Here is a 24,287-nt window from a genome sequence, read left to right as displayed (position 1 = left end):
CCCACCCACTCCTGCGAAAAACCTCTCACCTATGTCTGAGCGATTGAAGTCCTCAAATCGTGGTTTAAAGACTTCAAGGAGCAGAGAATCCTCCAGCAAGTGGCCCGTGCCCCATGCTACAGAGGAAGGTGAAAAACCTCCAGGGCCTCTTCCAATCTGCCCTGTATGAAAATTCCTTTCCGACCCCAAATATGGCGATCAGCTAAACCCTGAGCATATGGGCAAGATTCACCAGCCAGATACCCAAGAAAGAATTTTCTGTAGTAACTCAGATCCTACCCCATCTAACATTTGAGCAGCGGGTTGGACTAGATGACCTCCTGAGGTCCCTTCCAACCCTGATATTCTATGATTCTATAATTCTATGATTGTGATGAAAGAAGTAATGCTAAAGACTGTACTGTAAAGATTCGCGTTAGACACATACCAAATGTAAAAGGTTTTGCATTTTAAAGAAAGAATGCTGTTGCTTGTTTATGTAAACTCTCTCTCTGTTACTAAGCGTATTGGGTTGCTATTGTTTTTAATACATTGCACTCTTAAGCTTTTACACTTGACATTGGAAACATGGATGGAAAAACTGCTACTTAAATATGAGAGGTGAATTCTCATGTCACTATTGTCTTAATGGTAAATCAAGATGTTGTACCAATAAATTAAAAACCAGCAGGATCTTATTAAAGAGGAAAAGGCAAAATACCACATTTATTGTGAATACAGAAAGAATCATAGTAAGCAGTTAGTTATAGCTATAACATTCCATTCAATCTCATATTTATTCACACACACACACACACACACACACACACACACACACACACACACACACACACGTTCTGCAAGGTTGTTATCGTAGTTACCAGCCTTAGAGTTGCTCATGCCAAGCCACTGGCCAGGTGGCCTGGACATGAGGAGAGAGCGGGGCCTTGTCAGATGCTCATCTGATGCTCCTGGAAGTTGGTTTGCAGAATCAGACCCCCCAACATTCTCACTTTCTAGAGTCTATTTTTATAGGAATTTATTCCTATGCCAGTCTGTGGGAATTGTTCATCATGCTGTTGCTGAATCAATCAGCAGATAGCACATTCCTGACGGCTCCGTGCTGCTAGATGTTATCTTGTTCTTTGGTTCTCCCATTCTTGAGGCTGTTGGGTGGATTCCAGTCTGCCCTCCGGGGGTCCTCTGGTTATTTCCACTTGACGCCTTCTTCAGCCGATGGACACTGATTCTTAGGCTGGCACCTCTCTGATCATTCAGTTATTATCCACACCAAGCATCCATCCACATACATCCTCTATCTCTATTTTAATCACAACTGTTAACAAAGCAAGATGAATACAACAAAAGGGCAGGGAGTCTCTGGGTGCTGTTTCTGTTGTTACAAAGTATTGTTTTGAGTCTCTCTCTGTGTGAGTAGTTGTTATTACAAAGAATTGCTTTGAGAACAGACTCTGTCTTAGAATGTACTAACGCAATTAGCAGCTTGCAAGTTTAACACATAGAGGGAGAGAAACAGTACCAAAAACAAAGAGACCTCTTAATTAGTAATATCCTGGAATTTAAACTATGGGGAATCAAACTCATTTGTGATTTTAATACAGAACTTCTTTAATATGATCCAACAAAGACACATGTAACATTCCAGTCACCCCTTGACTGTATATTATTAATTGTTATGCACCTGATACTGTATTTCTCCTACTTTCCCTTGCAGCTGCCCTCTAGTCCTCCTTCATTGGTGGGATGGGTTTGGATGCATGGAACATCCATCTTATCTGAGCCATCTCATCTGTATCTATGGCAGTGGCTCACATGAACAGGTTGCTTCTTATTTCCCTCCCAGCTAGGAGAGAGGTGTTCTTGGTCCAAGGCAATTGGCCCGGTTATGTTCACCCACAGCATTAAAGTTTAACTGCACTTCTCACACTAGTCCCACCAGGGAAACACAAAACCTCTTGTTTATTTCACACACAAAGTGTTGCTAGAAGGCAGCAAAGCCCGACAGAGAAGAGAATAAGAGCTGCCTTAGTTGACATATAGGACTTCTGCCTTTTCTTTCAACTCCTCATTCACCCCTCTCTGGCAGCAGGATGATGCTGTTGGGAAAATCCCACCCTGTTCTAGCAAGGGCTGCTCCTTCTCCTCCCTTCCCCCACCAGAATGTCTCCAACACACACGAGAAATCTATCATTTGAATATGGGGATTAACCATTCTCCCCATCCAAGAAATATATGTCTAGTATTAAACACAAATCACCAAAGCCCCCAGTTTCCCACTGCTGTTGCATTGGGATTTGAGACCGATGCAGCCAGTCATCTGGTGTAATCCTCTTTTGTATTGGTGCCTGTAATAATGCACATGGTTTCTTACACTCCTGTAAAAGGCTCAGTGCATTGTCTCCCTTCGACAATGTTATTGCTATGAATATGAGTTCTTTACACAGTCCATAGGTGTGTATAGCATTTACAGACCAATGACAAAGGAAGCTTTCTACCCTCAGGGGCTTATAGAATGCATAATTGAGTTACTCAACGCAACTCTGCTTTGTAGTAACACCAGCCTCCAAGCTCCCTTTCTTTGTTCTTTTCTTACAGAGGGTCTGATTCTGCAAACCCTTACTCAAACAATTACATTGTATTATGTGTTATTTAGGATCAAGGCCTTCTTCTTTAGGACTTTGGCTGTGTGCATTTTACACTTTTAAGAGCCTGTATACAGTGTTTAGGAGTGTTTCTTTGCATTTCTATAATATGTACAGTGGAAATTTGTGTGTGTGGGTATATTTTGTTTTCCTTCCTTGAATACATAGACCATGCAAAGGAGGCTTTCACATGCATTTTCAATCAGGGAAAATTAAGTGACTTAGAAGCCTTAGTCCAGTCCTATCTTGAAAACACCTAAGTCACTTAAGAGCCTTACTGAAAGTTAATGGGACCTAAGTACTTTTGAAAATATTACCCTTATTGCCTTAAGTCTGACCTCTTAATTCTGGCATTTCATAATTTTTGAGTGCTTGACTTTGCAACCTTAATCATGTTCTTTTTAACCTAGTTTGTGTGTGTAGTCTATGTTGATAATTATTAGATAGTTTTCTCCGCTGAGAGGGGCAGCAGGAAAAGGAGCAGAACCCTGGCAGCTCCTTCGGCGGCTGTACCGCCCCCAGCCCTGCCCCCCAGCCCTGTCCTCCGTCAAGGCTGCCATACAGACGGAGGAGATGCAGCTCTGTGGAAGGGCAGGGGAAAGTACAGCCGCGCCAGAGGAGCTGCCAGCATGGAACCGCCGGCTCCTCCTGTGTCTTTCTGTTACACTGTGCCGGTTATAAATATCTTGCTGGTATGGCATAACGTACCATACCACCATACTTGCACTGCTGGATAACCCAGAGATCTGTTAAGTGTCTAGGAGCTGTCAGTGGAACAGAGGTTGCCATGTGGGAATTCTCTGGGGGGTTAGCATGTGACTGGGTGGGATCTACATGAAATAGAAGGTGAGGGTCATTGCTATGTGTGTGTGGTTTGTTGAGGGATCCTTCTGAGCAAGATCTCTTGAGTAGAAGGTGTGTGAGAGGCCCTTACAGGTCAGAGTGGTAACAGCCTGAGTATTCTCTATAAGGGTGGACAGCAAATGAGGTATCTCTAGAGCAGCAGGTCTTTATGTACAGGGGTAGCCCCTGGTGATGGTCATTATCAGAAGTTCTCTAGGGGGAATAGCACATCTGACTGGGTCACAATGGAAAAGGCAACAGGACACTGTGTGGAGAGGTTTTACAGAGGTTAGTCAGCTCCCCGACTCCCATTTGTTCCCTTGTCTCTATTGGAAGGGGACAGGGAACAATAGGGCAGCAAATGGGTAGCTTGTCTGCAGGGGCTGCAGTCTGGGGAAATTGGGGTATTGCAATGGAGAGAGCACTTAGAGAGGTATCATCTGAGGGAGCTGGAGGAAATATAAGGACTATTAAAAGGATAGGAGGGATCATTGTGACAATCTAATCTGATCTCCTGTATTACACAGGCCAGAGAACTCCCCTGAATTAATTCCTGTTTGGACTAAACATAGCTCTTAGAAAACCACCAATCTTGATTTTAAAATTGCCAGTGATGGAGAATCCACCACAACCTTTGGTAAATTGTTCCAGTGATTAATTACCCTCACTGTTCAAAATTTGCACCTTTTGTCCAGTCTGAATTTGACTAGGTTCAGCTTCTAGCCATTGGATCTTGTTCCACCTCTCTCTGTTAGACTGATGAGCCTATTATCAAATTTCTCTTCTCCACGTAGGTACTTAGAGATTGTGATCAAGTCACCCCTTAACAAAGAGAAAGCTAGACTAAACTGATTGAGCTCCTTGTGCCTCTCACTGGAAGGCATGTTTTCCAATCCATAAATCAATTTAATGACTCTTCTCTGAACAGTCTCCAGTGTATCCTCTCCAATTTCTCAACATCCTTCTTGAATTGTGGCCATCAGAACTGGACATATTATTCCAGGAGCAGTCACACCAGTGCCAAATACAGAGGTAATATAGCCTCCTTATTTCTACTAAACTATTGAGTGGGGAAGCATAGGAAGCCCAGAGTTTGAAAGGGAAGACGAGCGGTGTCTCATGGCATTAGCCACCTGTGGCCCACGTGCCCTCCTGCTATATCCCCTCATGGCATGGCACTGTGTGGCCATGGCTCTGCCTTGTTTCCCTCCTGGTCCTCCATTGCTCCACCCAGTCCCAAACATCTTCTGGATTGAAGTGACTTAGCTCTTCAGCTAGGTCATGTAACAGTTCCACCTTATTGGGGTGCCCAAAGTCCAAAATAAACACAAAGAAGCATAAACTCTTCCCTTCCCTTGGTAGGCAGCCATCTTCCCCAGTTTCTGGCTCCAACCAATCTCTCACACCATGAAAGCCTCAGATTTGCTCTCTTTCCCAGCCAGGAAACAACTGTGTTGGGTTCTCCCTTTTTAGTTCCTCCCATGAAGCCTGACACTTGGTTCACGTGTTACAGGGCAGGATGGACTGGGCCTTGTTCTACGGATATTGATCTCAAAAGCTCAAAGACTTAAAGGTGTTTATAAACTCTTTCACTGTCCAACTTCAAACAGGGATAGGTAGGTTTGGGGTTATTTTAAACAGAGGGCTTGATTTTACTCGGTAACTTGGCAAACACCCAAAAGCATTAATTTAAATTAAAAGTTTAGTGATTAAAAACAAGAAAGAACAAGAAATCAAAACAGGCATTTATAGTCAAACTATGGTTGAATGATTATGCAAAACAAGCTTAGGCAAAACCTTGAAAGCCCTTCTTTTGGAGGCAAAATAGCAGACTCATATTTTCAGAACAACTGTTCTTTGATTAAAAGGAAAGGTTAATTTTACTCTCAGTTTTGATGTGTAGAGGGCATTTACTTATCCTGTTCTTAACTAACAGACACAACATAGAGAAGAGAGAGGATAGAAAAGATGGGTGAAATATGGCTTTTGTTGATGTTTCTGAAACACTGGACTGCTGGTTAGTTATGAGTGGGTGCTTTTGGTTGACAAGTCAACTATGACACCTGCAGCTTGAATCCTGGTTTATGATTTGGTCAGGGACCTCATCTGATTGGATCTTTTCTTCTTAGACAAGGCAGGCTTAGATGAATACACCATAGTTGACTTCAGAATTTGAAAAACAGCCAAGAGAATGAGAGATAGGAAAGAAGTGGGGGAGGCAGAAAATAACACAACAAGGGAAGGGAAAACAATACAGGCTCTTACATATGCCTCCGCAGTACTGGCAATTGGATATCCCCACTGATGGACTGAGGATTGGATGTCATGATCATGTGATGACTTTCAGCACTCACAGGTGAAAACAAAGTTCCTTGAACAAGATTAAGGCCGGCCAGCATTCCTCTCAGGAAGAAAGTCCTTCCGGTGAATCAAGGTGAGCTGGGATGAGTTGCAGTGCTGGCAGATCGGGGGATGAGCTGGGATGCAAGGTGTTGAGATGAGAGATGAGAGGGAGAGCTTTGAATTGATCTGAACAGAACTGATCGTGTCTTTTTTTTCACTGTTTCTTTTTAAGGAAACCAAAAAGGGAGAAGTACGAGTCATAGTTCATCCCTCTCACCAGTTAGGCCTCATATCCATCACACCAGTTTTGGGCTATTAACTTCTGGTTCCACATCTTCTGTTTTTACCAGTCATAATTTCAACTGTTCTTGGATTATGTCAACATGGCCTTTTTTGGTTTAGACTAATCCGGCTTCTTTGTCTGGTTCTTTTGGACTTGTTACAACATTCAGGGTTGTAAACAACTTGACCTATTTTTCATGGTTATTGTAACATCTTAAGAACTTTTACATACTTTTTACATTTGAGTTTACAAGAGGAGAGCCTCTTGTAGGCCCAAGAGTCACAACAGCCCAGACTCGTGTGGGGTTTCTGTACCCCATCACACCATTTCTGTGTAAATGGGTTTAAAATACATTAATGAAGGAAGCTTGTCTCACCTAGCAACTGTTGCTACATAGACTGTGATATACAGAGAATGTTACTGGCTGAAACCCTTCCGTCAGTGAATTGTGACCTGTCCTTTATGGTGCTGCTGTCTGATCATCAGAAGAGTGGTCATGGATATGGCAGGCTAGTGGGAGTCACCTCCTTCCCGGAGTGGGAGGATCATATATTGAATTATCCATCAGTGTTCCAGGGCCCTGGGCAGCAGGTTGCATTCATGGCCAACATGGAGCAAAGAAAGTCTAGTGACAGCTCTATAATTGGGAAAGTAGCAGCTCATGTCCCCGATCTCATTGTATATGGCGATTTCTCCCAGGAGGTGCCTTTCATTGAGAGTTTTGATGGAGTATTGCTTTTTGCAGACATTTCAGGTGGGTAGAGAGATTTTTGCAGACATTTCAGGTGGGATTTTCAGAAGGGCCCAAGGAAGTTAGGTGCCCAACTTCCATTGAAAATCAATGGGATTTATGTGCGTAAAGGCTTGTTTACATGGGAAGTTATTGTGCAGCAAGACAGGGTGTGAATCAACAGGATGCCAGCGTGCCATGTACTAACTCGGTGTGTGGACAGTGCTACAGAGAGTGAAAAGTTCCAGAGTGTGGCTTGATGTACTGTGCTCTCAAGCAGCAGCATGCTAAGCTGTATCCACGACTTAGCAGTGTCCATACGATGAATGACTGGGTGGCAAACTGGTATGCTGTAGAGTCACACCCTGGTTTATTGTGCAGTAACTCACTGTGCAGACAAGCCTTAACTCTTTTATTAGGCCTTTCCGAAAAGCCCAGCCTTAGTACATGGAAGGTTTAAAAGAGACATTGTCTGTAGTAATGGGAGGCTTGGACCCAAATCTAGCTGAAGTTACAGCTGAAATGGCTTAGGGACTTTCATCTTTATTACAGCACTTTGGACGGTTTTGCAGAATTGGCTGTCTTTAGGCTCAAAAGAGTTTGGGACAGGAGTAGCAGAGGATGCTACAGCAGCAGCTCAGGGCAGAGTTGTCGACTGCTGTCCCCATCCTGGAACTTTGTGCAATTTTTTAGATATGATGGGCCCAGGCCAAAGAGTACCTGGAAGATAAGGACTGGGACCTTGAACTTGACTTTATATTATGTGGGAGGATAGGTTTGATGTGGTTGTGGTAGTTTGTGTTGCTGTGGAGATGTGCTGCCACATTCTCAGTTTTCTAAGGCTTTATGCCCAGGTATGTTGCATTTTTGTAGCCCAGCTGGGAGGCGAGGAAACATATATAACAGAGACCAGGTCATCATCCTCTATGATGAGCCTCTCCTAGTCAAGTGGATGTTGTAGAGAAAGTTACTTGTGGATGCAACTGTGTGAGAGTGTATCATCAGCAAGCATTCCTAAACTACAGATTGAATTGACCAATGATGGATGTGTACCTTCAACCAAAGGAGACTGCGCTGTGATTGCAAACGTCTCTACCCACTGGCATCTCCTCTGTCTTGCTCAGGTTCAGCTTTAATCAGGTGTTCTCTATCCATGAACTGATCTCCTCTAAGCACTGGGTCATCTTGGTGGTAGGGGTATAGTCATATGTATATGCGGAAGGAGAAGCAAAGCTGTGTGTCATCTGCATATTGCTGGCATTTGAGTCCCTGTTGTCTGACTAGCTTGTAGGTATTGAATAGGACTGGAGAGAGAATTGATCCTCGTGACACTCTGCAAGTGAAAGGTCTGGTGGGAGATGGGCAATTTCCCATCACTACCGAGAAAGGACTTAAAGCTTTTTAGCATGTTCCCCTGGATCTCTGCCACCTCCCTCAGAAGAGTCAGCATGATCTCATGGCAAACAGGGTCAAATGGAGTGGGGGAAGGATCAGAACTAGAAAGCAGGGAGAGTTCCAGCATAGGAACAAAGTGAACTGAAAGAACTCTGACATCATAATCAAAAAGGCTGACAAAGGAGATGCTGTCGTCATCGTGAATAGGTCAGAATATGAACAAGAGGCTCCTAGGCAGCTCTCCAACACCACATTCTACAAGCCATTACCCTCTGATCCCACTGAGGGTTACCAAAAGAAACTACACCATCTGCTCAAGAAACTCCCTGAAAAAGCACAAGAACAAATCCTCACAGACACACCTCTGGAATCCCGACCAGGGGTATTCTATCTGCTACCCGAGATCCATAAACCTGGAAATCCTGGATGCCCTATAATCTCAGGCATTGGCACCCTGACAGCAGGATTGTCTGGCTATGTGGACTCCCCCCTCAGGCCCTACGCTACCAGCACTCCCAGCTATCTTCGAGACACCACTGACTTCCTGAGGAAACTACAATCCATCGGTGATCTTCCTGAAAACACCATCTGGCCACTATGGATGTAGAAGCCCTCTACACCAACATTCCACACAAAGATGGACTACAGGCCGTCAGGAACAGTATCCCCGATAATGTCACGGCAAACCTGGTGGCTGAACTTTGTGACTTTGTCCTCACCCATAACTATTTCGCATTTGGAGACAATGTATACCTTCAAATCAGCGGCACTGCTATGGGTACCCGCATGGTCCCACAGTATGCCAACATTTTTATGGCTGACTTAGAACAACGCTTCCTCAGCTCTCGTCCCCTAATGCCCCATCTCTACTTGTGCTACATTGATGACATCTTCATCATCTGCACCCATGGAAAAGAAGCCCTTGAGGAATTCCACCATGATTTCAACAATTTCTGTCCCACCATCAACCTCAGCCTGGACCAGTCCACACAAGAGATCCACTTCCTGGACACTACAGTACTAATAAGCGATGGTCACATAAACACCACCCTATACCGGAAACCTACTGACCGCTATACTTACCTACATGCCTCCAGCTTTCACCCAGACCACACCACACTATCCATTGTCTACAGCCAAGCTCTACGATACAACCGCATTTGCTCCAACCCCTCAGACAGAGACAAACACCTACAAGATCTCTATCAAGCATTCTTACAACTACAGTAACCACCTGCTGAAGTGAAGAAACAGATTGATAGAGCCAGAAGAGTACCCAGAAGTCACCTACTACAGGACAGGCCCAACAAAGAAAATAACAGAACGCCACTAGCCATCACCTTCAGCCCCCAACTAAAACCTCTCCAACGCATCATCAAGGATCTACAACCTATCCTGAAGGACAGCCCACCACTCTCACAGATCTTGGGAGACAGGCCAGTCCTTGCTTACAGACAGCCCCCCAACCTGAAGCGAATAGTCACCAGCAACCACACACAACACAACAAAAACACTAACCCAGGAACCTATCCTTGCAACAAAGCCCGTTGCCAACTGCATCCACATATCTATTCAGGGGACACCATCATAGGGCCTAATCACATCAGCCACACTATCAGAGGCTCGTTCACCTGCACATCTACCAATGTGATATATGCCATCATGTGCCAGCAATGCCCCTCTGCCATGTACATTGGTCAAACTGGACAGTCTCTACGTAAAAGAATAAATGGACACAAATCAGATGTCAAGAATTATAACATTCAAAAACCAGTCGGAGAACACTTCAATCTCTTTGGTCACTCGATTACAGACCTAAAAGTTGCAGTTCTTCAACAAAAAAACTTCAATAACAGACTCCAGCGAGAGACTGCTGACTTGGAATTATTTTGCAAACTGGATACAATTAACTTAGGCTTGAATAGAGACTGGGAGTGGATGTGTCATTACACAAAGTAAAACTATTTCCTCATATTTATTTCCCCTGCCTACTGGTCCTCAGACATTCTTGTCAACTGCTGGAAATGGCCCACCTTGATTATCACTACAAAAGGTTCCTCCCACCCCCGCTTTCCTGCTGGTAATAGCTCACCTTACCTGATCACTCTTGTTACAATCTGTATGGTAACACCCATTGTTTCATGTTCTCTGTGTATATAAATTTCCCAACTATATTTTCCACTATATGCATCCGATGAAGTGAGCTGTAGCTCATGAAAGCTTATGCTCAAATAAATTGGTTAGTCTCTAAGGTGCCACAAGTACTCCTTTTCTTTTTGCGGATACAGACTAACACGGCTGCTACTCTGAAATCTGAAAGAACTAGGGACTTGAAATCAGGGAATGTTGCATGCAGGGTGGAGAAAAATTAATTAAAAAATATAAAAGATTTTTTTATTTAAATATAGATTTATTTTAAGAAAAAACAACCCTATTTAAAATTAAACTTGAAATTAACAACTTATGTTGAGACCTAAACTTATAGCCTATTAAAATCATTTAAATCACATACAAAAATAATACATAGCAGTACACGTTTGTTGCCAAGTTTTAATGAAAGTCAAATTTCATTTCAAATGAACCGGTGGAAGTCACTGGCTAAGCACCTGGAACCAGAGTTAGCTGATGTGCTAAACCAGTTTTTGGCAGAAGTAGCCTCTTGTTGTGGTGCAGAGAGAATATTTTCTTCATTTCAGTTTATTCCGCTAGTTCAGTTCAATGACTAGTTCATTCAAAATGAAGAAACCAGTTGGAAGTTGCAAAAGAGGGAATGCTTGTTTTCCTTTTCCAACTGCAAACAAAAACAAGGTGTAAGAGGATGAGATCAACTTATTCTAAAATCTTGAAGGTTGTGGTGACCTAGAAACTCCAGTTCAATTCACTAACTACAGATAATACTTCCTTTGCTTAATAAATCAGTTTTAAATGGAAAATAAGTTTTGATAAACTTTTTTTCTTATGTATCCAGCACATTTAAAGTAACACAAAGCATGTCTGACTGCAGTCGCTGAGATCTTCTGCCATTTCTTGCCTCCTACAGTGGCTGCCTGACTGCCGTTTGTGTTACAGGTTTTACTGCACTGACAGAGAAGTTTAGCATGGACACCAGTCTGGACCGTGGTGCTGACCAGCTAACGCAGACCCTCAATCATTACGTAGGAGATATTGTAGAAGGTAAGTACCAGGCAGCACGATCCCTTGCTGAGAGCACTTCCTTGGCTCAGGTCTGGGGAACTTAAGAAATGCCCATCAGAAAGGTGTTCTGTTAAGCAGCGTGGGCCCTTCTTTACTTGGAGGCTGGGATCTTCTCTGTCACTTAGGGAGCCTTGAAAATCTCCCAAGATTAGGAGCGCTGGATGGAGCTGCCTTGGGAACCAGTCATTGCTGCTCCTCAGTGGCACAATGTGTCCTGCTTTGAAGGGTCCATTATTCCTGTGGCTCTACCCTGGTGTATGCCTCCACCTAAGTTCCCTGTAAGCTGTGCGGCCACATGGCAGCCTTCTTAGAGCCATGCTGGTGCTCAGGGAACCCGCCAGGGGACCTGCCACAGCTAAGGGAGGGGCGCCCCTCCCCTGGCCCCAACCTGCTGTGGCTCCGGCCTGGACCTGCTGGGGGAGGGGCACTTATCCTGCGGCTCCAGCCCCAGAGCTGCAGTGGCGAGGAGAGGCCCCTCTCTCCCCCAGCCCAGGTGCTGCTGCGGGGAGAAAGAGCTGGGGGGACTCCTCTCTCCCCACGGTAGCCCCGGAGCCCCCTCCCACAACCCAAACCCTTCATCCTGGCTCCACCCCAGAGCCTGTACCCCCAGCTGGAGCCCTCATCCCCTGCACCCCAACCCTCTGCCCCAGCTCTGACCCCCTCCAAGACTCCTAACCCCTCTGCCCCGACCCCACCCCCACCGTATGAATTTTGTTATGTGTCACACATCACCTCCATATTGGTGCACATAACAAAATTCATTCCACACATGGGTGGGAAAAATTAGAGGGAACACTGGTCTCCACCCCATTTCACGGGAAGAGCAATGTCTTGTTGTTTATGTGGCCAAGGAGTAAGATGCCCCTGTGACATCAGCACGCTAATGATTTGGGGAGCTGAGCTCTGACAAAAGTTACTAATTTCCTCTCAGGATCTAGAAAGTGCCTCAACAGCCTGAGAGCACAATGTGGCCCTTCCTTGTCTATCTTAGGCTCTTATATGGCTTCCAACACCCCTGTGAGGAAGTGAGGTAGGGGAGTGCTATTATTTATGTTATGGATAAGGAACCCAGGCATGGAGAGGCCAGCTGATTTGCCCAAGGTCACACCTGTAGTCTGTAATGGAGCAGGGAACTAAGAGTCTCTGGCTTAGCTTCCTAACCACTGGATCGTCCTTCCTTATCTCTCGCTGTCACATTGCTTTTGAGAACTTGCTTCAAAACTTCCCATGGAGCAGTGCTTCTGAAGCTATCCCCAGGGCCCTCCCCGTTGGATGTGACATTTTGAAAACTGAGCAGTAGGGGATTTGAAGGGTTGGGAGAAGAGGTGGGTCTGGGAGGGAATATTTCTAGTTGCCATAGAGAACACTGTGCTCTGCCTCCTTATGGTGGCTTTTGGGATGGAGTTTAACTCCCTGATTTTTGCTCTGAGCCCTCAGCAGCTGGGAGCTTTGTTGTGATTAAATGCTCAAGCATACACCATCTTGCTCACTCAGTCACACCTACTCTGCAACATATGCCCTCTCAATGTGTGTGCGCACACATACACACGCACTGTCAAGGTTCCTTCCCCACTCTGAACTCTAGGGTACAGATGTGGGGACCTGCATGAAACCCCCAAGCTTATGTTTACCAGCTTAGATTAAAACTTCCCCAAGGTACAAACTATTTTACCTTTTGCCCTTGGATTTTATTGCTGCCACCACCAAGTGTCTAATAAATATATAACAGGGAAAGAGCCCGCTTGGAAACGTCTTTCTCGCCAAAATCCTCCCCAAAACCTACACCCCCGTTCCTGGGGAAGGCTTGATAAAAATCCTCACCAATTTGCATAGGTGAACACAGACTCAAACCCTTGGATCTTAAGAACAATGAAAAAGCAATCAGGTTCTTAACAGAAGAATTTTAATGGAAGAAAAAGAATCACCTCTGTAAAATCAGGATGGTGATGTGTAAATACCTTACAGGGTAATCAGATTCAAAACATAGAGAATCCTTCTAGGCAAAACCTTAAGTTACAAAAAGACACAAAAACAGCAATCTACATTCCATTCAGCAGTTTATTTTATCAGCCATTTAAACAAAACAGAATCTAACGCATATCTAGCTATATTACTTACTAAGTTCTAAGACTCCATTCCTTTTCTGTTCTCGGCAAAAGCATCACACAGACAGAGAGAACCTTTGTTTCTCCTGTCATAAATATAAAGGGAAGGGTAAACACCTTTAAAATCCCTCCTAGCCAGAGGAAAAACCCTTTCACCTGTAAAGGGTTAAGAAGTTAGGATAACCTCGTTGGCACCTGACCAAAATGACCAATGAGGAGACAAGATACTTTCAAAGCTGGAGGGGGGAGAAACAAAGGTTCTCTCTGTCTGTGTGATGCTTTTGCCGGGAACAGAAAAGGAATGGAGTCTTAGAACTTAGTAAGTAATATAGCTAGATATGCGTTAGATTCTGTTTTGTTTAAATGGCTGATAAAATAAGCTGTGCTGAATGGAATGTAGATTCCTGTTTTTTTGTCTTTATGTAACTTAAGGTTTTGCCTAGAGGGATTCTCTATGTTTTGAATCTGATTACCCTGTAAGATATTTACCCTTCCCTTTATATTTATGACACGCACAAAAACACACACACACACACACACACACACGCCCCTCCCCCGATCGACAGAACAATTTGTTCCGTGATTTTCTTTGACAAGAGCTGTGTGTAACTTCTCTTGCCTTTTCTCTTGCTGCAGTGGTGCTGATTTACGGAGGCGATATCTTGAACTTTGCAGGTATTTATTAGCTTGCGATATCTAAGGAGGAAGCACTGGGGTGGGGTAGAGCGGCCTATTTTCCCGTTGTCATTTGACTTGTGAGGCTCTGGACAGTGAAGGCACTCACACTAGCCGACTCCCTTTCCTTGTTCTATTGTACCTATCCCTCTGGCTCCTATTCCCACAGGATTGATCTATGATTTGGAAGAAGCAAGAATTTACGCTATATCTTTCAGTTAGAAACAACCCCGATTCCCCTTCCTCTGTGTCTGATTGAGAAACCCTGGCTGGCACTTCCTTTAGAACTGAGATCAGATGGGAGTTAGGCACCTAAATACCTTTATTTGGGCAGAAGCTTTTGTGGGCAAAAAACCCCACTTCTTCAGGTGCATGGATACACTTCTTCAGTCCATGCATCTGAAGAAGTGGGGTTTTTATCCATGAAACATTTATGGGCATTTATTTATGCCCAAATAAATCTGTTAGTCTTTAAGGTGCCACCGGATTCCTCGTTGTTTTTGTGGATACACACTAACATGTCTACCCCTCTGATACTAAATACCTTTGGGGATCTGGGCCTGAATGACTGTGCTAGCAGTTGCCCAAGGACAATAGGAGGTGCAATGCCTTAGGTGTACCTGAGCCAGCGGACGCAGGTTTGTGTGTGTGGGAGAGGGGAGGGGAACATGCAGCAAGCCACTGCACAGGGTCACTGACGGGGAAGGAACACTTGCAGTCAGTGTCTATAAGGGATCACCAGGAAGGAGGGTTCACTTGTAAAAAGCAGCTGCAGGGATTACTGGGTGGGAAGAGGTAATCACAACCGACAGCTGCTAGAACAGGGGTCGGCAACCTTTCAGAAGTGGTGTGCTGAGTCTTCATTTATTCACTCTAATTTAAGGTTTCACGTGCCAGTAATAATAATCCATGCGATCCATGCTGAGCTGCGCCCCCTCTTGGCCCAGTCTGCACCCCTCACTGCCCCAGCCTGGGGCCAGAGGGCCACAGCTGAGGGTGGCTGCAGAGCCCCGGGCCGGCGGCTGGGACCCCAGGTTGGCAGCTGAGCCCCCCAGACTGGTGGCCGGGACCTGGGGCTGCCAGCGGGCTGAGCGGGGCCGATGGACAGAACCCCAGGCCAGCAGCAGAGCCCCCCGGACCGGTGGTCGGGACCTGGGTCCAGCAGTGGGCTGAGGGGGCCAGTGGACAAAACCCCAGCTGGCAGTGGGCTGGTGGCCGGTACCCCAGGCCAGCAGCGGAGCCCCTGGGACCAGTGGCTGGGACCCGGGGCCAGCAGCGGGCTGAGCGGGGCCAGCAGAACCCCGGCAGGCAAGGGGCCAGCGTACGGTACCCCAGGCTGGCAGCGGAGCCCCCAGGACCAGTGGCCAGGACCCGGGCAGTGTGAATGCCACTGAAAATCAGCTTGCATGCCGCCTTTGGCATGTGTGCCATAGGTTGCCTACCCCTGTGCTAGAAGCATAGAGGGGTTGGTCTGTTCACAGCCAGCAGCTGCTAAGGAGTTTGGGGTGGTTAGTGAGCAATCTTTCTGTGGGTCAGAGTGCTGGGCTGGTACAGGTAGATCTGCTGTGGCTTGTTGAAAAGCCAAGTGGCTTTGTCAGCACTTTAGAAACAAGAAGAGCATGTGTCCCATAAGTCTCTGTCACACTGCCTTCCCCAGGGGATGCATTGCTAGCACTGTGGAAAGTGCAACGAAGCCAGCTGAGCGATATCATTACACTGGCGCTGAAATGTAGCCTGAGGATCCAGGAAGAGTATGGGGTTCGTGAGACTGAAGTGGGTCTGGAGCTCCGAGTGAAGATAGGTACCATAGCTAATAGTGGAATAACAATACTTTGCAGTAACTAGAGAGCACATTCCCAAAGCACTTTACAAAAGTGAATAGGAAGCATTCACCCCATTGTGCAGGGGAGGGAACAGAGGCAAATGGAGATGAAATATCTTGTCTCAGGTCACACAGTGAGTTGGTGGTGGAGATGGGATGAGCGTTCAGGACTCCTCACTCCCAGTTCCCTGCCCTAACCGGTAGGCAGTTCTGCTTCCTGAATCACATGAGCCCCCACTCACTTCTCGTGCTCCCAAGATATGTCTCTGAGAAACACCATGCCCAAATCTTGTTCCATTTCTAGTGGGCCAGGAATCTGTAGAAGACATGAATTGCTCGGTGCTTTGATCAGTTGCATCCTTTTCAGCAGCTGCATGGGAAGGCTGCTTCTGTGGTAGGGAAAATGTATTTCTGGTCAGAGAGAAGAGTCTTTTGGGGACTGGAATAAAGAGCATTTCACCTCTAAGTTGCTGGTTCAAATTCAGCCTGTGGAAGTGGTGACCGAGACTCATTCCTATCTGATTGCCTAGTGGCTCATGTGAAATGCATTGCAGGTCTTGTCTGAGTTCCTAGCAGACAGGTATCTGTGACACATAAACCATCCTTACATTCAGAAACAGTTTCATCGGAGAAGCCAAGGATTGAATGGGCCTTGAGGATCAAACTGCTGAAGTACCTTAGGGAGGCAGTTTGGGGTAGTTGGTCCTACAGCTGGCCATTCTGCATCTATTATGTGAATAAACAGCTTCAATTTATTTATTGTTGCCAGTCTGGCACCTTTCATTGGTGCTAACTGTACCTAGTTTATTTTTACAGAGTTATGACTGTCTCTGAGTAGCTTCTGACTAGCACTCGTGGACAAAATTCCATCAAAACTGTTTTTCAATGGAAAATTGGGTTTTCTACTAAACAATTTTTGTTATGAAGAGTGTCTGTTTTCCATGGAAAATTTCAATTTTCCATCAAAAAACTCCCAAACAGCTGAAAACTGAAATATTTTGATTTAGAAATCCTGCCACAGTGCCTCATGGGCAATGTTCCCTCTAATTTTTGACAGGCCATGTGCGCAAAAAATTTCTTCTGTGCAAATTGTTGTGCTTCTGTGCAAATTTTTGTGTGTGCGGTGTTTCGCCGTGTGCATGGGGTTTAGGATCCGTGTGCACACACACATGCGCATAGCTTAGAGGGAACAGTGCTCATGGGAATTGTATTTTGGTCATCTAATGTCCTCCCCAGCTGGATTACATCTCCCATTGTACACCACAAACAAAGACTCTGATTATTAACCAATTCCCCTCACTAAGAGGGGACATTAAGAAGCATCATGGGTGATGTAGTCAAACTAGAGAGCCCAACATATAAAGGATAATGGGAGCTTGAGGCATCAGAACTACAACTCCCATAAATAAAGTGGGAGTATTTCCAAGTCAATTTTTTTGTTTTGTTTTCAGCCAAAGTATTTCAGCATTTGAATTTCTGCTGAAAATCAAAAATTTTTATGGAAAATTTAGACAAAAATTATTTCTTTTTTGTTTGTATTGAAATTGTCAGTGGAAAGAGTACCCCCTTTTTTTTACCAGCTCTACTTCTGAGTATTTCACATCCATGGAAACCAACAGGAAGTTGCTGGCCATTAGGGTTGTGGGAAGTGCCTTCGCAGTACCTCTGTTCACACAACTGTCTGTTTGGGCAACAGAATGTAAAGCCACTTAAGTTTGGGATCTTCAGGAACTTGCTCTTTTGCCATTTCCTTATATTAAGCTGGGGAGTTTTAGATTACATCTGGATGTTTTTTCTGTTTGTGTTTTCAAGCAGACATTTACAAGCTCCCTTCAGGCAAACTCCCAGCAGCAGCAGACTGAGAGCAAAACCCTTCTGCTTGCTGGCCTCCTGGTTAGACCGCACAGACAGAATGTGCAGTGATATCCCAAATGAGAGAGTGCTTTTTACTGAGTTCTACTCAAAGTCTTAGTAGATGCTGCACTGAGCAGGTTCAGAAGGGATTATTGAATTGCATATCACTTTATTGCTATCCAGCCAATGTTTCTCAAACTTGTTCATGAATGTATTCCTCAGTGGGCACTTCCTACATCAGAGGTGGGCAAACTATGGCCTGCAGGCCACATCCGGCCTGCGGGACCATCCTGCCCAGCCCCTGAGCTCCTGGCCCAGGAGGCTTGCCTCCAACCCCTTCCCCGCTGCTCCTCCTCCCACACAGCCATGCCGCTGCGCGGGCAGTGGGGCTGCAAGCTCCTGCTGCTCTGAGCGGCATGGTAAGGGAGTGGCAGCAGCGTGTGCGGCGGTGACAGGGTTGGGTAGTGGGTCCCGGGGGGCAGTCAGGGTACAGGGAGCAGGGGGAGGTTAGGACTGGGAGGTCCCAGGGGGAAGTCGGGGAGAGGGTGGTTGGATGGGGTGGAGGTTCTGGGGTGGTCAAGGGTCGGGGAACAGCGAGAGTTGTAAAGGGCATGGGAGTCCCAGGGGGCCTGTCAGGGGGCAGGGGTGTGGATAAGTGGGGGAAATCAGGGGATAGGGAACAGGGGGGGTTGGATAGGGGGTGGGATCCTGGGGGCGGTTTGGGGCGGGGGGTCCCAGGAGGGGGCAGTTAGGGGACAAGGAGCAGGGGAGGTTGGATGGGTCGGGGATTCTGAGGGGGACAGTCAGGAGGTGGGAAGTGGGACGGGCAAGTAGGGGGCAGGGGCCAGGTTGTTTGGGGGGCACAGCCTTCCCCACTCAGCCCTCCATACAGTTTCGCAGCCTGATATGGCCCTACGGCCAAAAAGTTTGCCCACCCCTGTGCTACATGCTAAGCACCAAGCTCCAGGTGATCACTCTCCAGGTGATGTGTATGATGTACACATTGTAAGGAGAGTGATCACTTTAGATAAGCTCTTACCAGCAGGAGAGTGGGGTGGGGGGAGAAAACCTTTTGAAGTGATAAACACCCATTTTTTCAGGGTCTGTGTGTATAAAAACATCCTCACTGCATTTTCCACTTTTATGCATCCGATGAAGTGAGCTGTAGCTCATGAAAGCTTATGCTCAAATAAATTTGTTAGTCTCTAAGGTGCCACAAGTACTCCTTTTCTTTTATCTTGAGCAGTTTAGTATCATCTGCAAACTTTGCCACCTCACTGTTTACCCCTTTCTCCAGATCATTTATGAATAAGTTGAATAGGATCGGTCCTAGGACTGACCCTTGGGGAACAACACTAGTTACCCCTCTCCATTCTGAAAAGTTACCATCTATTCCTACCCTTTGTTCCCTGTCTTTTAACCAGTTCTCAGTCCATGAAAGGATCTTCCCTCTTATCCCATGACAACTTAATTTACATAAGAGCCTTTGGTGAGGGACCTTGTCAAAGACTTTCTGGAAATCTAAGTACACTATGTCCACTGGATCCCTTCACTATGTCCACATGTTTGTTGACCCCTTCAAAGAACTCTAATAGATTAGTACGAAATGATTTTCCTTTACAGAAACCATGCTGACTTTTCCCCAACAATTTATGTTCTTCTATGTGTCTGACAATTTTATTCTTTACTATTGTTTCAACTAATTTGCCCGATACTGACGTTAGACTTACCGGTCTGTAATTGCCAGGATCACCTCCAGAGCCCTTTTTAAATATTGGCATTACATTACTTATCTTCCAGTCACTGGGTACAGTAGCTGATTTAAAAGACAAGTTACAAACCATAGTTAATAGTTCCGCAATTTCACATTTGAGTTCTTTCAGAACTCTTGGGTAAATGCCATCTGGTCCCGGTGACTTGTTACTGCTAAGTTTCTCAATTAATTCCAAAACCTCCTGTATTGACACTTCAATCTGTGACAATTCCTCAGATTTGTCACCTACAAAAGATGGCTCAGGTTTGGGAATCTCCCTAACATCCTCAGGTGTGAAGACCGAAGCAAAGAATTCATTTAGTTTCTCTGCAATGACTTTATTGTCTTTAAGTGTTCCTTTTATATCTTGATCGTCCAGGGGCCCCACTGGTTGTTTAGCAGGCTTTCTGCTTCTGATGTACTTAAAAAACATTTTGTTATTACCTTTTGAGTTTTTGGCTAGCTGTTCTTCAAACTCCTTTTTGGCTTTTCTTATTACATTTTTACACTTAATTTGGCAGTGTTTATGCTCCTTTCTATTTACCTCACTAGGATTTGACTTCCACTTTTTAAAAGATGCCTTTTTATCTCTCACTTCGTCTTTTACATGGTTGTTAAGCCACGGTGGCTCTTTTTTAGTTCTTTTACTGTGTTTTTTAATTTGGGGTATACATTTAAGTTGAGCCTCTATTATGGTGTCTTTGAAAAGTGTCCATGCAGCTTGCAGGGATTTCACTCTAGTCACTGTACCTTTTAATTTCTGTTTAAATAACCTCCTCATTTTCGCATAGTTCTCCTTTCTGAAATTATATGCCACAGTGTTGGGCTGTTGAGGTGTTCTTCCCACCACAGGAATGTTAAATGTTATTATAACACACTGCTTTCTTCTTCAGCTATAAACAGATTGTTATAATGGAAACCGATTTGCAGCCTTATAACAGATGCTACTGTGTGACCCTTATAATTATGTGTGCATTATTATTATTATTTATTAACTGACGTGCTGTTTAATTCATTGGAGAGTGTTGTTCTAGAAATCCTCAGATTCCTAGAATAAATATCACATATTGTCAAGAACTGATCCAAACCTCCCACCTCAAAAGAAGTAGGTTGGCCTCCAAAATCCGCTTCCAAGATAAATGAGATACATATATTACAAATGGTAAAGTAAATTTGTCCTCCATAACAATCCTGTTTCTCTTGTCAGGGCTATCTGCAGGTCACATCTCCAAAGTTGTTGTGGGAGACAATAAGCACCAATATTTTCTGGTAATTGGCCGAGCAGTGGATGAAGTTCGGTTGGCCCAAAACCTAGCAAAAGCAAGCGAGGTTATTCTATCGCCGAACTGCTGGGAACTCTGTAACAGGAACATGATAGAAATAGAAAGAATTAAAGATCAAAGAGCTGTTAAGGTGGGCAATGTGGAGTGTGCAACAATGGTTCATAACCAGTGGAGTTCATATTGCCTTGTTATCTAGGTTGGGGTATGTTTACGTGCCTTATTGTTTTCTGCTGGATGCAATCTCACACGTATGCTTGTGTGTATATTTGTTATTGGGCCTCTATCCAATGGACCAGCTGGGCAGAGCGGGGCAAGAGGGATGGTGATGCGAAAGTTGAAAGTGGTGATGAAGTAAGAAGGCATAGTAGAATGTGGGAAATATCTTGTTCCCTGGAAACATGGGCTTAATTTTGGCTTCCTCTTGCCAGGAGTGGCTGGTCGTTAGGGAATAAGGGGGGTAAGCCTGTTATACCAATAAAATAAAAACCAGCAGGATCTTATTAAAGGGAAAAAGGCAAAATACCACATTTATTGTGAGTACAGAAAGAATCATAGTAAGCAGTTAGCTTTAGTTATAACATTCCATTCAATCTCATATTTATTCACACATTCATTCATACAAACACACACACACACACACAGAGGTTCTGCAAGGTTGTTATCATAGTTACCAGCCTTAGAGTTGCTCATGCCAAGCCACTGGCCAGGTGGCCTGGACATGAGGAGGGAGCAGGGCCTTGTCAGATGCTCATCTGATGCTCCTGGAAGTTGGTTTGCAGAATCAGACCCCCCAAAGTTCTCACTTTTTAGAGTCTATTTTTATAGGAATTTCTTCCTATGCCAGTCTATGGGAATTGCTTCATCATGCTGTGCTGAATCAATCAGCAGATAGCACATTCCTGACGGCTCCGTGCTGCTAGATGTTATCTTGTTCTTTGGTTCTCCCATTCTTGAGGCTGTTGGGTGGATTCCAGTCTGCCCTCCGGGGGGGTCCTCTGGTTATTTCCACTTGACGCCTTCTTCAGCCGATGGGCACTGGATTCTTAGGCTGGCACCTCCCTGATCATTCAGTTATTATCCACACCAAGCATCCATCCACATACATCCTCTAGCTCTATTTTAATCACAATTGTTAATACAACAAAAGGGCGGGGAGCCTCTGGGTGCTGTTTCTGTTGTTACAGAGTATTGCTTTGAGTCTCTCTCTGTGTGAATTGCTTTGAGAACAGACTCTGTCTTAGAATGTACTAACGCAATTAGCAGCTTGCAAGTTTCACACATAGAGGGAGAGAAACAGTACCAAAACCCAAGAGATCTCTTAATTAGTAATACCCTGGAATTTAAACTATGGGGAATCAAACTCATTTGTGATTTTAATACAGAACTTCTTTAATATGATCCAACAAGCCCACCAGTGATCTCAGACCTGGGTAGTGTAGCTGTTGTACTGCAGAGGACAGAGCCACAAAGCCAGAATTTGGGGCTCTTTATCCATGCTCCCTGCAGCCTCCAGCCCCTGCAAGAGACTCTGCAAGAGAAGGGATGCAAGTGGCAGAGGGAGGAGGTGCAGAGCACTGAATACCAGAGCTTTCTCAGCAGGGGGCAGGGTTCTGACCTGGGGGGCATCTGAGATTGGTGGTGGTGGGTGTCAGGTAGGAGGGGGAAGATTTTGGAGTCTGGGAATGGATTTGCTAGAGCTGGAGGAGCATGTGGGGGCATTGTGAGCCTGGGACTATCTGGTGGCTAGGGCTCAGAGCTGAGGGTGTGGGCCTGAGCTGTGGAGGCCTGTTAGGAAGAGGGAGGATCTCAGCCTGGGTGAAAGGGTGTGTTTGTGGGGCGTGTTTCTCAGCAGGTGGGGAGCTGAGGGAAGAGTTTGGGGGGAAGGTTGATGGAGTTGGTTGGTGACTGAGGGTGTAGGTGAATCAGTGACTGTGGAGGGGGCAGTCGGGGTGTGGTAGGGTACAGCTAGATGGGAATGGGAGACAATAGAGCTAGGACAGAACAAGAAAGGGGTCACAGAGGGGTAAATACTGTTCTCACTTTCCCCACCTTTTCCTGTAAAAGGCCCCAAGTACTCATCCTGACAGGATAACACACAGTTCCCCTGACCCATCCCCCTCACCAACCCCGGTGTCCCCACTTTGAACTCTGAAAATACGACCAACCTGCCAAGGAGTGGAAGTGGGAGCATTGCTACCTGCAGCCCACCAGTTATTTTGAGCATCCCCCTCTTACGCCTTGCACTGGTTCTTGGAGAGCAGCTGTGAGGCTGGGGAGGAGAATCAGACCGTGGGCCTATTGTGATTTTAGTTAGTATCTTTCTGGAGGCACTGAGATAGTTCAGCGACAGACGTCATGAGAAGAAAATGGGCTTCACTCCTGCACCTGCATAGGAGTAAACCCGTTGAAATCATTGGGGCCAATCAGGTGCTTAAAGTTAAGCACGTATGTAAGCCTTTGCAGGATTGGTGGCTTGGACAGATACCCAGCAGGAGAAAGACTGTGGAACTGGAAGGCTCTGCAGCCAGCTTTGGAGGCTGCAGAATCACTTTGCTGCATTTGTTGGGAGCGTAGTCATTTGTTTTGCTCCAGCCAAAAAATCTTTGCTGATTACTGCTGTGTCCTCCATCCAGTTGACAGGGAGGTTGATGATGGAGGTGACAGTGAAGGATGGGAGTGCATTTTATTGAATAATTCTACACTAGGCTTGGGGAAGCGGACAGATGCCTTTAATTCTGTCTGCCTTCAGGCTAGATACATAAAGAACATCTCTGAGACTGAGTTCGACGAGTTCTTCTGGAAATGTACTGAATACCTACAGAACTACCCCACTGGTGAAAGTAACAGTGAGTCCCTCTTCCTTCTACTGCGCTGACCCCCCAGGGAGACGGCAGGCTGAAATTCCTGATTTCCGTCAGTGTAAATGTGAGAGGGTGAAGGGACTGCACATGTGGGCCCCTGCCCTGTACCCCTTTGAGTTCCTGTGTACTCCTCCATTACCTGCCACCAAAATCCTGAGGCAGCCAGCTGAATTTCAACTCCCTCTCCCCCCTGCTGGCTTCAACCTGTGTGGACACCAGCAAGGGGTACACTGCCTGTGGAGGAGAAGAGACCCTCTCCCTACCTTCTGGGTCAGCTCTATGGAGGCCCCTGGCTGGCAAGAAGAGATACTATAGGGACCCCTGCTGAGTGCCTAAGTCTTTCTGGGCGAGCAAGCTTTCAGTGGTGCTGATATAAGCACACAAGGAATTTTCTAATAGAAAACCCCAACTGTGCATAGGTGCCAACTCCGTGGGTGCACCAGGGCTGGAGCACCCATGGGGAAAAATGGTGGGTACTGCGCACTGACCAGCAGCCCCCCTAC

The 24,287-nt window shown here is 45.6% G+C and overlaps 1 protein-coding gene across 1 annotated transcript in view; it reads left to right on the top strand.

The window, feature by feature from the left end:
* The first annotated feature begins 6,720 nt into the window (after positions 1 to 6,720).
* ADCY10 (adenylate cyclase 10) overlaps positions 6,721 to 24,287 on the top strand; it is a 70,851-nt gene continuing 53,284 nt past the window's right edge. Inside the window, exons 1-6 of the mRNA XM_043520762.1 lie at positions 6,721 to 6,865; positions 11,306 to 11,410; positions 14,173 to 14,211; positions 15,869 to 16,012; positions 20,848 to 21,053; positions 23,673 to 23,769. Of these exons, the coding sequence (XP_043376697.1) occupies positions 6,721 to 6,865; positions 11,306 to 11,410; positions 14,173 to 14,211; positions 15,869 to 16,012; positions 20,848 to 21,053; positions 23,673 to 23,769 (736 nt within the window). The remainder of the gene's footprint in view (positions 6,866 to 11,305; positions 11,411 to 14,172; positions 14,212 to 15,868; positions 16,013 to 20,847; positions 21,054 to 23,672; positions 23,770 to 24,287) is intronic.

This window comes from Chelonia mydas, chromosome 8 (genome assembly GCF_015237465.2).
Source record: "Chelonia mydas isolate rCheMyd1 chromosome 8, rCheMyd1.pri.v2, whole genome shotgun sequence".
Classification (NCBI taxonomy): domain Eukaryota; kingdom Metazoa; phylum Chordata; order Testudines; family Cheloniidae; genus Chelonia; species Chelonia mydas.
The sequence above is the reverse complement of the archived record's forward strand: the minus strand, read 5'-3'. Positions and strand labels throughout refer to the sequence as shown.